The sequence below is a fragment of the Furipterus horrens genome, unplaced genomic scaffold (assembly GCF_987537825.1).
Source record: "Furipterus horrens unplaced genomic scaffold, mFurHor1.1.pri manual_scaffold_4, whole genome shotgun sequence".
NCBI lineage: Eukaryota > Metazoa > Chordata > Mammalia > Chiroptera > Furipteridae > Furipterus > Furipterus horrens.
In genome coordinates this window covers 24978901-24993068 of record NW_028327174.1, presented here as the reverse complement: position 1 = coordinate 24993068, position 14168 = coordinate 24978901, and the positions used below count along the sequence as shown (strand labels likewise).

The 14168-nt window shown below is 35.3% G+C and overlaps 1 protein-coding gene across 1 annotated transcript; it reads left to right on the top strand.

Annotated features, from left to right (window-relative positions):
• The first annotated feature begins 7724 nt into the window (after positions 1–7724).
• On the top strand, positions 7725–8678 carry LOC150011402 (taste receptor type 2 member 42-like). Its single transcript, XM_090275106.1, has one exon. The coding sequence runs from the start codon at positions 7725–7727 to the stop codon at positions 8676–8678; it is 954 nt and encodes a 317-aa protein (XP_090131232.1).
• The last annotated feature ends 5490 nt before the right edge of the window (positions 8679–14168 follow it).

Here is a 14168-nt window from a genome sequence, read left to right as displayed (position 1 = left end):
TCACAGTTCTGGTGTGTGCCTTGAAAATACAATCTTTTGCAAATCGTAAATGGAATTAATAATTCTATCTAATTATATGCCAAAAGACAAGCTTGTGTAATCTCAAATTTTGTATGATATAAGAGTGTACATTATATATAATAAATTTATGTTGGTGTAAGACACTAAATTTATAGTAATTTGTTTCAGCAGCAACAAGAGACTAATAGACTGGCCAAATAAGTAAACCCATATTAAGTGTGTCTAGTGGTTTGATTGATTTTCAAAGACCACTTAAAGATAGAAAGTACAGATTATTCACCATTAATGTTTGTGACTTCCTGCATATCTCCCTTTACCATGAGCCCATCTCCCTCTCTTGCTGCTGAGAACTCCTCTGCTATCACATGGAGAAAAGCCTAGCTCCTCCGTTCATCCTGGCTCAGGCCTCTGAGCTGTGAGTCATCAGGCTATCTAAAACCATCGGACCACAGCTGAGCTGACCTGGATGAGGACAATTGCCCAGACAACTGAAAGAATCATGAAACATAGTACATGTGTGTTGTTTTAAGCTAGTAAGATTTTGTGTGGCTTGTTATTCAATAGGTGTTAATACATCCTCTCTGCAAAGAGGCCTTCTCTGACCATTCTAAATTAAAGCCTTCTGGCTGTTAAAATCAGTGTGTGCAATTATTGTGCTTTGTTTTCTCCAAAGCCCTTATCTTTCTCTGAAAGTTATTTTAAATTTATTTCTTTAGTTATTTTATTTATGTCCCACAAAGGATGGGAACTCCACAAGAGCAGGGACCTCATCTTGTGCACTGTGGAAGCCTCCAGTGCCTAGAAGAGTTCCTGACACTTAACAGGTGCTCAGTAAGTATTTGTTTAATAAATGTCTGAATTTAAGAAATGTATTCTACTACTTTCCAAGTATCTTCTATCTAATAAGCAGAGAGCTGAGTATACACTCATTGCATTATTAAACCAATGAATTATCCTTACAATGAATAAAACTTACTTCCAGATATTTGCAGTTGGTTTAAGCTAGTGTTGATATTTTTAATTTGTGATTTTTTTTTTAACTTTAAATTTGCTGAAGACTGGGAAAAACTCTTTAAAGATTTGTTTGGAAATTATAATTTTTAATTAGAAATTTAATTATTACTTTTTTTTTTTGCAAAAATAGTATCTTTATTCTCAAGTGTCAAAATTTAATGACTTAATACTTGAGATTATCTCGGCATTCATGTAGTTTTATAGATTCAATCTTGTAATTAATTCCTGTCTTTGAAAGCTATTCCTGTACTTAAAAATGTTGCCAATAGGTGGCACCCCTGACCAACAATCTATTTGTCTGAATTGAAATGAGAAGCTATTGCATATATATTTAAAAATTCAGCTTTGTTGAGCTATAATTGTTATATAAAATTGTAAAATATTTAAAATATACGTTGTGGTGATTTTCTACACATATTTTCTGAAATAATCCACCCCATCTAGTTAATTAATATAACCATCACCCTCATGGTGTTACTTATTTTTTTAGTGAAAGCACTTGAGTTCTCCTCTCTTCGCAAATTTCAGTTACACAATAGAGTGTTATCAACTATAATTACCCTGTTTCACATTAGATTCTCAGACTATATTAATTTTATAGCTTACAGTGTATATATATATATATATATATATATATATATATATATATATTTTTTTTTTTTTTTACCATTCTCTCCCTATTTCTCCCACACCCCCAGCCCTGGCAACCACTTTTCTACTCTGTTTCTCAATCATCCAGCTTCCATTCTTGCCCTGACTCCTAGATCTGAGGGTCACCCTTGGGATAGACATAATGTAAAGATGACATAGTTTTAAATGGCTCTATGAGGACCATGTGTGAAGTGTTTTGGATCCATAGCCTTTTTCTTTTTTTAAATTTATTTATTGTTTTTCTATTACAATTGTCCCACTTTCGCCCCCCCCACTGCTTCCCCCAACCCAGCCCACCCCTTCTCCCACAGTCAATCCCCACCTCATTGTACATGTCCATGGGTTATTTATACTAGTTCCTTTACTAAACCCTTCCCCTACTTACATTACCCCCTTTCTCTCCCTTGCCACCCCTCTTGGTAACTGTTAGTCTGTTCCTTGTTTATGTGCCTCTGGTTCAATTTTGCTCATTTGTTTGTGTTGTTCATTAGTTTCCTGTATTAGGTGATATCATATGGTATTTTTATTTCTTTGCCTGGCTTATTTTGTTAAGCATAATTATCTCTAGTTCCATCCATGTTGCCGCAAATGGTAGGAGTTCCTTCTTTCTTTCTGCTGCATAGTATTCCATTGTGTAGATGTACCACAGTTTTTTGATCCACTCATCTACAGATGGGCACTTATGCTGTTTTCAGCACTTGGCTATTGTAAATAACGCTGCTATGAACATAGGGGTGCATAAGTTCTTTTGAATTGGGGTTTCAGGATTCTTTGGATATAATCCTAGCAATGGAATCACTGGTTCAAAAGGCACATCTATTTTTAGTTTTTTGAGGTAATTCCATACTGTTTTCCATAGTGGCTGCACCAGTCTGCATTCCTACCAACAGTGCACTAGGTTCTCTTTTCTCCACATCCTCGCCAGCACTTGTTGTTTGTTGATTTGTTGATGATGGATCCATAGCCTTTTAATCTCTGGGAGAACCATAAGAGTATGAGTAGACTTCAAAGTTTCATTCTAAGAAAATTGTTTTGCCATCAACTGTGTTACATTTAGTGAACAGTACTCTTTCCACTTCCATTTGCTTCTGTTTGTGGAAACCAAACAAACTTTTCTCTGGTGCCTTTATTTATGACATAAGGGAGGGAAGGCCTAATTACTATTGGCTCAAGGAGCCATATATAATGACTCAAAGATTTATTTTTCTGGCTGTCATACAACCTGCACACATTTATTTTTTCATTCATCAAAAGAATGAGCCAACTTATACCCATTATTCAAATTCAGCTATTTTCAATGCAAACCAAGGTACTGTGGAAGAAAATTCCAGTTGTATAGGCCAATGTCCTCTTTACTTTTTTGTCTTCCTAACCAAGTTCTGGTAATCATAAATAGAATTTTGAAAATTATCTTTACCAGTTTAAATCAAGAGTATAAAATTATACTCTGGGTATAGGATATTAAAAAATCCTTAATAGCACTTGTTCAGAAAATTCATTTATTCGAAGGCTCTTTAAAACAAGATTTGGACCTATGACTGAACACTCAGTATGCGAGAGGCACAGTGCTAGGCATTTTAATACATGATCTCAGAACAGACCTTCAAAGTGGTGCTAGTAGCTGTTCTACAGAAGAGAACAGAACCATGCCAGGACCACGAAAGCTTACTTGATGTCTCTTCCTAATCACTGTCACCACTCATCTTCTAAGAGAAACACTATCCTGATTTCTAGCGCCATTGTTAGTTTTGCCTCTTTATAAAATGGATATGTAAACGTTTGTGTGTGTGTGTGTTCATGAAACTCATCCACATTTAACTTAATGGAAGTTTTTTATTTGCACTCCTTTAAAGTGTGAATGCTAATATAAATATTCTTAAATGTGTTCTTAGGTAATATGTACACAAATGCAAATAAATCATTTTACCCGGACATAAAGTAAGAGTTCTATAAATGCTATCTATTAGTTTTACTCTTAATGATTTTTATAATTAGTAAAATACATGATTAAAACTGTTTATAATTACCCCATTATATACTGAGTTCTCAACTAATCTTTTGGCTCACTTCCAAAATCATTCTGCTACTAAAGAAAAGACATACCTTTACAAGTGGACATATATATCAGTTACTACTCTAAATCTTAACAAGAACCACTCTAATTATTACAAATATTCTTTATGTTAACATAACAATGACAAGTTCTGGCAAACTACATTTCCTTTGCGGTTCAGTTCCTAGACTAACAAATGAGACAGTAGTGCGCATGTTTTATACCTTGATTCCAGTAATGCTTCAGATATATAATAGATTCTCCTGATACTTGTGGACAAAACAAATAAGAACAGTAGACTGGTGCGATTAGGTACATTTGTAAATGGTGAAATAACTGTGTTTAGTGGCAGGTGATAGGGCATGATGAACTTTGTTCATATGTTGGACCATCTTTCTGATCAATATTTTTCTCACATTCTTAGATGAAGATACACTTAGGTAGACTTTTAAAATTTACAACCTGCAAATTCTAGCTTTGATTATCTTTCAGAGCTAAAGATACAGACACACATCTGTTAGGCAAAGAAAATGCAAAGAGTGACAAAGTACCAGTCCATATTTGTAAATTAGCAAATAAGAGATAATCTTGTTATCTATTGCCTCACATGGAAAATTGGAGCCTATAATTATGGCAAAAAGAAAAAAAAATCAAGTTACTGGACTAGGTGAAGGGAACAGGGATATTTTTCATGGAGATAGAGAAGGCCAACATTACATCAGAAGTGGTTGCTCTTAGACTTGCAACAAATCTGTGATCTAGATACCAAGTAGGAAAATGTAATATATTCAATAATGCAGTCGAGAATTTAATGTCTTTGCATAACATACTTAAAATGGGAAAATGTGTTTGATAATGGTTTAATTTTTAAAAAAATCTAGAGGGTTTGATTATATTCATTATGAATTAATTATAGGCTAATAATATAATTAGTCATATACCTAAAAAATGCTAAGGCCATTTAAGACTTTTTAATATTCTCTATAAACATTTTGCATACTTTCTCTGTGTGATTTATTCTTAGATACTTAATATTTGTTGAGATTATGTTAATTTCATCTTTTGAAAGAATATTTCATTTTAACTGCAAGAAATGCGACAGATTTTTGCATTTATTTTCTATATAGAAATCTTGCTACATGGTAATATTTTAATGTATCTAAGAATATTTTTGGATTTTTCTATGTAAACTCAATCATAATCTGTGAATAATGACAGTTTTGTTTTGTACTTTACAATCTTATATCTTCTATGTCATTTTCTTGCCTTACTGTATTGGTGAAAACATCCAAAAATAGATATCATTAAATGTTTATGGCTTATTTTTCCCAAACTCAAGAGGAATAATTTCAATATATTATAGATTAGTATAATATTTGCTCCAGGTTTTTGCAGACAAACATTTCATCAGGAAAAAGAGTATTTCATTCTATTCTGTTTGGCAAAAACACTTATTATGAATAGATGTAGAGCTGTATCAAACTTCTTTTCCCTTGGTGTTTTTCTTTTAATCTGTTAATGTGTTATTACATTAATTGGTTTCCTAATGCATCATCATTGGGATCTCATTGCCTATGTAATCTACGGCAGTTTTGCTTTGATTCAGTTGAACTGTTTTTTGCTGTTTACAAAGGACCTCCTTAGTACCTCCTTGTAACTGCCCTTTTATTAATATCAGGGAGTACTGATTATTTTCTCTTTTTTCCACTCCTTGCTCTTGGTTGCTCAAAAGCCTCCTGTCTTGATTTCCCTCCTCAAAGTGACTGCTTTCTAGCCTTTTCTTTGGTTTCTTCATCCACTGGTGTTCCTTAGGGCCCTTTGAGTCTCATCCGTGGAATCAAGTATATGCTGATGATGATCAAGAAATCTTTGCTTGCAGTTCATATTCTTCTTCTGAGGTGTAATAACAAATACCCAAGTGCCCAATCCATCTTTTCACTTGGGTGACTTACAGATATTCCCAAATGTCCAAAACAGAACTGATCATCGTCCGACTATGCTTTCTCCTATCCCTTGGCTCCTAAACCTGCTCTCTTTCCAATGAGTGCCTCAGGTTACAGTACTCCATGCATCCAGTTGCAAAAGAAGCCTTAATGTCATTGCAGGCTTCTCTGCTTTTCTACAGCCCTCATAACCAAACATTACTGATTCTGCCTCCAAAATGCTTATTATAGCCCTGAATTTATTTCTGCCTCTAGACATTAATAATAGTCAAAGCTATTATTCTCCTCTGAAAAATACTACCAAATTTCTTTATTTCATTCAGCCTGGCTCTAAAAAATTCCTTTCTTCCTCCCTCCCTTCCGCTCTCCCTCTGTCCCTCACTGCCTCCTTTTTTATCTTCAACTGAGGACACTTTTTTTTTCATTGCTTTTAGACAGAGAGGAAGGGAAAGAGAAACATGATGTTAGAGAAAAGCATTGATTGGTTGCCTCCCCTATGTGTCCGGACAGGGAATTGTAATGGGCAAGTACACGCCCAGAGATTGAGGATCTAACCTGCAACCTAGATAGGTATATGCCTTGACTGGAATCGAACCCACAACCCCTTGGTTATGGGACAACCAGCTGAGCCACACCGGTCAGGGTCTTCCTTCCCCTTTTATTTTCTTCCTATAATTTTGATTATTTGTCCTAAATTAAAATAATTTTTATACATAATAATTTACCAATGGTTCCTTACACATAATTGTTCTTGAAATATACACTTTTCAAAATTAATTAATAGAATTTAATTGAAGGGTGAGACGGAAGCATTGAAAAGGACCAAGTTTTTAAATGATTTAATTCATCTTTTTTGGATATTGTTTGGCAACACTTGAACACTTAATACCAACAATAGAATATTTGTTTGCTGACACACCAGCACAAAGTCTGTAACTCTGAGTTCATGTCTGATGCATTAATGGCTTTTGTCAAAATCATTATTCCTAGAATGTAGAACAGATACTTCTGTGTACTATTTCCTTATTTTATCTGAAATGATTTTCTATCTATTTTCTGTCTATTAAGGCCAAAGTGACAGCATTATGCTGGCCAAAACAAACAGCACAAATACAAAGATAAAGAGCAAAACTGGGGAATATGTTTAATTGCGAATATGTTATTCTGCAATGCATGAGGAACATTTAATTGAAATTACGGTAAATTATCAGTTAGAAGACTTTAATTTTAGAAAAGTAGTTTGGGTTTTGGTATATTTTTGTATATTATTTGATCAGTCCAAAATATGACTTGCTGGTTTCCTCATGAAGTTCAAAGTACCTTCAAAACCCAAGGTGGATATCACCTCTCTTACTCTCCCTAACAGTAATGTTTGTAGTTACCTTTTCTCTGGTCACATTTTATCTCATTGTTTCTTTCTGTGTTCACTATTTTGTGGATTTCCCATGCTTGCTTTTTTTGTAGTAACCTATATTGCATTTGGAAAAAGTTCCAATGCATAGCAGGCACTCGCAAAATATGTTTAGTGAATAATAACTATATTATTTAGATTAGCTCTAGAACTTTCTTTGAAAAACAACCAAAATATATGAATCCAAATAGTACGTCAGGCGAAGAGTAAAGTACAAATCAATGCAAAAGAATCTGACCAATATTTGCATGCTAACATATTTGACTTTAACCTTTCCATTATTACCATGAGTGGATAATTTCCATCTGTGCCAATGATAAATGGATGCACAGACTAGTGTAGGAATTAGTAGTTCTTTCAAATAAATAAAAATATTTTCATAAAAGTATGTGAGATTGTATATTTTAGCAGCTGCTTCTAGATAAAGATTGGAATTACAATAAAAGAAGAAAGATTTTCTTAAGTATATATGAGATTGCATCAAACAGCAGGAGGTTCTACTTAAAGACTGGAATTGCAAACAAAAACAATGAAGAGAAATAGCAGAAATGGATGCTATTCTTCAACAGCTTGATTATTAATTTATCACTGAGATGTAGTATTAGAAATTTGGATTTTTTCCCCTGTGGAAATGCTCACTGGATTGGATATAATCTTTCTGACACTGTCAACAGCAGAATTCATAATTGGAATGTTGGGGAATCTGTTCATTGGACTGGTAAACTGCTCTGAATGGGTCAAGAACAAAAACATTTCTTTAGCTGACTTCATCTTCACCTGCTTGGCTATCTCCAGAATCACGCAGTTGTTGGTATCATTACTCCAATCACTTGTAATGGGATTACTTCCAGTATTTTATTTACCTTATATATCAGCAAAATCTATTACTTTACTTTGGAGAATTACTAATCACCTGACTAACTCTCTTGCTACCTGCCTAAGCATTTTCTACCTCTTTAAGATAGCTCACTTCTCCCACTCTCTTTTCCTCTGGCTTAAGTGGAGAATGAACAAAGTAGTTCTCGTGACTCTTGTATTTTCTTTGTTCTTTCTGATTTTTGATTTTCTCTTGCTAGAAACTTTTAATGATCTCTTCTGGAATGAAAGTAATTTTACTTCATATGTAGATGAAAGTAAAACTCTCTATGTTGAAACCATGATCCTTCTTAGCTTGACCTGTTTGTTTCCCATAGCTCTGTCCCTGACTTCACTGTTCCTTTTATTTCTGTCCTTGGTAAGACATATCAGAAATTTGCAGCTCAACTCCATGGGCTCAAGGGACTCCAGCACAGTGGCCCATAAAAGGGCCATAAAAATGGTGATGTCTTTCCTCTTCCTCTTCATAGTTCATTTTTTTGCCATACAAGTGGCAAACTGGATACTTATGTTCACGAAAAACAAGTTTGCAAAATTTGTCCTGTTAGCAGTATATGTCTTTCCCTCAGGGCACGCATTTCTTTTGATTCTGGGCAACAGCAAGCTAAGACAGACAGCCTTGAAGATACTGTGGCATCTTAATAGTTTCTTGAAAAGAAAACATCTGTTACAGCTTTACAGATACTTTCCAGAGTCTTTTCAAAGATAATAACTTAATGAGGAGACTTTGAGGATCAATTTTCACTTGCATAAGTGAATTTTCTCCTATAACAGGTTCCTTTTGATGAGAATTCACCCATGACCAGCCAATATAATTTTGAAAGTAATAATTTTTGGTTAGAACATGGTTGTCAGTATTTTAAAATCTCAAATATTTTTCAAAGGGAATCTAATTATTTAATTTTATATGTAAGAGATCTATGTAACTGCAACTCATATGTGAGGAGACACACAATTCTTTAGAAATCAAGATGAATTACAAATTTGACAAGCCAGAAGATCTATAAAATGTTGATTAAAAAGTTAATTGAGCAACAAGTCATACATGGGAAAAACATGACCTCATATCTTAAAGGTCTTTTTAGCAAATGAAAAAACATTGCATTCTTGTTATTAAAGGTCTTATTGATAACAAGGGTATGGGATGTTTAAGAACAGAAATAATATCTGTAGCACAAAAAAATCTTTAAGTAGAAACTGGAAACGCATGTTTATAATGCTAATCTTGATTTGAAACTCCCAACCATAAATATTTTTGATGTAGATAGGCATTTATCAGTTTTGCTAAATTTCAGGATATGTAATATACATTATGAGAGTGGCAAATATGGATATTTCAACCATATATGTAATAGGCTTAAAAATATATAGAATTTTTCCTTAATTCAAAATCACATTCATATTGTTACTACAAAAATATCAAAATTATATTTTGAGGGTTATGCTTGTATATGCGCACATATCTTTTGTTGTAATCTGATTACTAGAGTTCTTGAGAAACAAATAGAAACAGGTCAATAGGGAAGGCATTGAAAGCAATATTTATAACAGAACACTACTGTGTAAATTTTGGATATGCCTAAGTATATACTAATGATTTGCATTCATATAAGGTAGCTACACATTGTAAATAAGGCTAAGGATGGGAAAGTGTACTATAAAATTTCAAATATGATGGTATGGATTATAATATTGTACAGATGCTATACATGTACAGGTAAGGCAAATCTTTAAAAATGAAGAATTTTTTTTGTTTCACCTTTGATGTGTTCTTTAAATTGTGTTAAACAAAACAAAATTTAAAAAAAAAAGACCCTGCAATTAAATGCTGATAAATATGTGTGTTGTAAGTTAATACTAATGGAGCCATAAGCAAGAGCACTGCTCTAGGGTTGTTCCTTGGTGCTGGGAATGATATTAGAATTAACGTTTTCCCTGTCTTCCTGCACCATATGCAATAAACTAAACAGCAAGCTTGTGTAGGCTATATGGTACAATAGCAGTAATGATATTGATAATGGTTTTAATGATAAGAAATATAATGTCCATTTTACTAAGTAATTCACACTTTGCAAGATAAAATGTACATATATTATTTTGGACACCAACTTAGCATTTTAACGAAGCTTATCATTGTAATTATCTTGCCTTGGTACAAGGTGATATGCAAAACAAGCTGAATACGTTTAGATTCAGATATTGGGTTTGTTGGATATTCTTTCATGTAAATGACGTGAAGATAATCTTGTACTCTTTATAAGATTATCACCAAAAACATTATTTCATTTTTACTGTTACTGAACTTTAGTAAGTGAGCTAAAGTAATTGAGCCAATTTACGAGCAACTCTTGTTTCAAGTAAGTGGGCCTTAGATGTAAAAAAGTAAATGTGTAACTAGCAGTAAGTCCATACTTAGGCAGCAGATTTAGGGATGTGGAACTATAAGAAACAGGGTCCTATTTTTGACAGAGAAGTACAGCAATGGAGTAGTAAAAGGAGACCAAGTCATAGGTTGGGGTTTTTACAATTGGTATATCGTAATCTGCATATTTGAATGGCAGGTGAGATCAAGTTCTGCACCTCCATTTTCTCCATAACAAGAGCCTTTGTGGGGGACTCAACAGCAGCCAAGCCACAATCCAAGAAGAGCCTCTCCCAACGCATGCATTGCCAGTCCCATACAACCTGGAGAAGAATGACGGACATGACTATATCCTACCCTGGGACCAAAGTATTGGGGAGACTGATATTATCACTAATTTCTTGTTACCTACCCTCTCTCACTCACCAAATAAATGTTCATTTTTAGAATCGGTGCATAATCATTGTTTATTTCAATTTGTCCGCCCAGGTGATTTATAGTAGAGAAACAAATAACTCATTTCTACTGATGAAATAGTTGTATCTCTGATATTTTGGTTTAGTGCTGAAGACACCAGGTAAGACATATATCAAGCACAGCAAGGCACATTTTTTGAACCCGAGTGGGTGTGTATATCAGATAGAAACCCATATCTGTACAGTAGTCCCTCTCTATATCACAGTTCACTTATCGTGGCCTCACTGTATCGTCGGATTTTTAAAAATATTATACTTATTTATTACAGATTTTTCACTATATCGCGGGATTTTGCGGTACTGTATACGTATGTTGATAAAAGTTATGTAGGTTTAAGAGTGTATAATAAATGTAAGGTTCCTACTTCATGGAGTTGTCTAGAACGTAATACCTGTGATAAGTGAGGGAATACTGTACTGATCTCTGGGAAAGGGACATGTCATTTTCTTCAATGTCTCAGGTGGTTTATCTGCTCTCCATCACTTGGTGGCTTCTCCTTGCAAGATCTTGATTAGACCCTATCTCCTCTGAGCCAGAAACACTTTGTAAGGGCCATTTGTATCATCACACAGTTATTTTCAATTCCATCATTTGAGACACTGTATACATTGCTTAGAGTAATCTACATCCTATTCAGGACCTTAGGATCAATCTTCACAAGAACAGATTGATCTGAAAAGTCTGATAAATTTGAGAAACATATATAGGAAAACTTTTTGTTTGCTTGTTTATCAAATCCCATGTCAGACTATAGTTTTTCAAATTTTACTTAAAAAAAAAATCAGTATAAATGGAGCCTTAGTAGACTAAAGAAATGCCCAACCATTCTTATTTTGAGCATGAGACTCTAATGCCTGTAAGGGTTGGTGTTAGTAAGTTAGACTGGGCCTATCTTAGGTCTGTCATGAGAAAAAGCCAGTGGGGATATGTTTGCCCTCTAAGGATTTTGAGGGGGTGGGGAGTAGTCCTCAGTTTTGAAAATTAATAAGAGTGTGCTAGATTAAACAAAGATCTACAATGAAACATAAAAGAATGTTCATGGATACCAATGATTAAGCTGGGCAAATACCCTCCATTTGAGAAAGATGAAATCTGTGTCCCTTCGAGCAGAGGCCCTGGCCTCAGCTAATTGTTTCTTGTGCTAAAGTATAGCCAAAGAAATAGTAAACGTCTCTTTTACCTAAATGAACATCAAGGCTAGTACTTTAATAACTATCAAAGCAGTCTTGCATGAAAGTTCCAAGTTGTGATAAAAAAAGAATCAGACTACTTTACTGGCAAATAAGTGGAAAAGCTTGCTATTGATAGGATCAGACAAATCATCACAAATAGGGGAGCATTTGTTTGCTTGCTTCTCTGAGACTACTTGGGAGATCTTAAATGTGGGCTTGGGGAGGGAAAGGACAATAGAAAGAGTCAAAGAGAAAGCTCATGTATGTTATTTCACTGGAGATGTCATACACATAGGGAGGAAACTGGAAGACTTCAAGCTGAAAAAGGTAGCATTAATGATAGGAGCTCATAAGGCCTTCAGAATCACATATTTACATTCACATAAGTAGTAGTTCATCACTATACAAGTATATACTTAATATTATTCCAGAAGTCAGAATTAAAAAAAAAAATTATGCAAAGTAGACTTCTGAATGTATTTTCTCACTATTTCTTGGAAGAAATGTCATTCTTTCTACTAATAATTATAAATTCTGTGTTCAGTAATTTTATTTTAATTACAGTCATCATTATAAGTTTAGACTAATTATTTTGGACTGTCACTATAGCATAAATTTAACTAATTGTTATCTGCCCATTTTATAGTAATATACCTTATATGTACAATAACGCTCTTTCATGATAAATATATAATACAACCATTTTAAGAACAAAGCATGTAAATGTTGGGCCTCTTGGACTTGTCCCAGAGGCTGCTTATACTACCCTCATTTTTCTGAATTCTTTCTTCTTGTTCTGATTGGTTGTTTTTGCTTCCTTATGTTCCAAATCATTGACTTGGTTTTTGGCTTCATCCCCTCTAGTATTGTTTCCTTGTAAATTATTCTTTATTTTTCTTAGTGTATCCTTTGTTTCTGACTGGATCTTTTTTATGCTGCTGAGGTCCTCACTAAGTTCCTTGAGCATTCTTGTAACCACTGTCCTAAACTCTGCATCTGATAGACTGCTTATCTTCATTTCATTTAGCTTTTTCTGGAGTTTTGATCTGTTCTTTCATTTGGGCTATGTTTCTTTGTCTCCTCATGTTTGTTTCTCTGTATTTGGTAGAGATGCTTTGGCTCTGCATCTTGGTAGTGTGTTCTAATGTAGTAGGTGTCCTGTAGGGTCCATTGGCACAGCCTCCCCTATCACCCAAGCTGGGTACTTGAGGTATGCCTTTCTTGTGAGCTGAGAACACCCTCCTCCTGTAGTTGAGCCTTGGTTGCTGTTGGCAGATCAATGGGAGGGATTTACTTAGTCCAGTGAGCTGCAAGATTTGGCTGTGAACACTCACCATCAACCTCCACCCTCTGTGGAGGATCAGCTGTCCAGGGGCAGGGTGGTGGAGCTCCAATGTGGCCTGTAGCTGTCCACTGGGTGTGCTGACCCTGGGGTTTCCCAGATAATGCAGGCCAAGGTCAGCCCTCACCTGTGTTTTGCCCAGGGCCACTCTATCTGAGCTACAAAGCAATCTGAGATGGCTGCTACTTGTGCTAGGCTTGGAGATTCCCAGGTGATGCCAAGCTATGAAGCGAGGCTGGCTGCTGCTAGTGCCAAGCATGGGGCTCACTGAGGTGAGCTGCTGCTGTTTGAGAGGATTTAGGAAGTTGTGAAGCATGAGCCAAGACCAGTCATTCATATGGAAAAGCAGCTTGGGTTGGCCGATAAGTTGGGTAAGGCAGTCTCTAGGGATCTCCAAGGCAGGTCAAACAGTGTTAGCCAGGTTGATGGAGTCTCAGATATGGCACCAGCTTGCTGGCTCTGTTAGGGGAGGGCTTAGAAAAGGGACAATGGTCTCTGCTCACTTTGATGCCAGAGACTTCAACATTCGCATCATAGGGTAACAGAAGGGGAACATAAAGAGCAAAAAATTGGAAATCTATTTGAAAAAATAATGAAATAAGAAGAGAGACTTCTGGCCAAGATGGAGGCCTAGACTGACAAGCTCCGTTTCCCTCCACAACTAAGAAGGAATACATCTACCACAAAACCAGAAATAACCAGAAGTTCCAGAAAATAAAGCTACATGGAAGTCCAACATATGAAGTTATAAAGAACTGGTGCTCATCTGGATGGGTAAGAGGGGTGAAGCCCAGGCAGAGAGGTCAAGCTGTGCTGGCAGCGGCAGCTGCAGCGAGGGCAGTGGGA

Bases quoted from the DNA above. Each gene is read 5' to 3' on its own strand.
- LOC150011402 (XM_090275106.1), top strand. From the start codon at position 7,725: ATGCTCACTGGATTGGATATAATCTTTCTGACACTGTCAACAGCAGAA.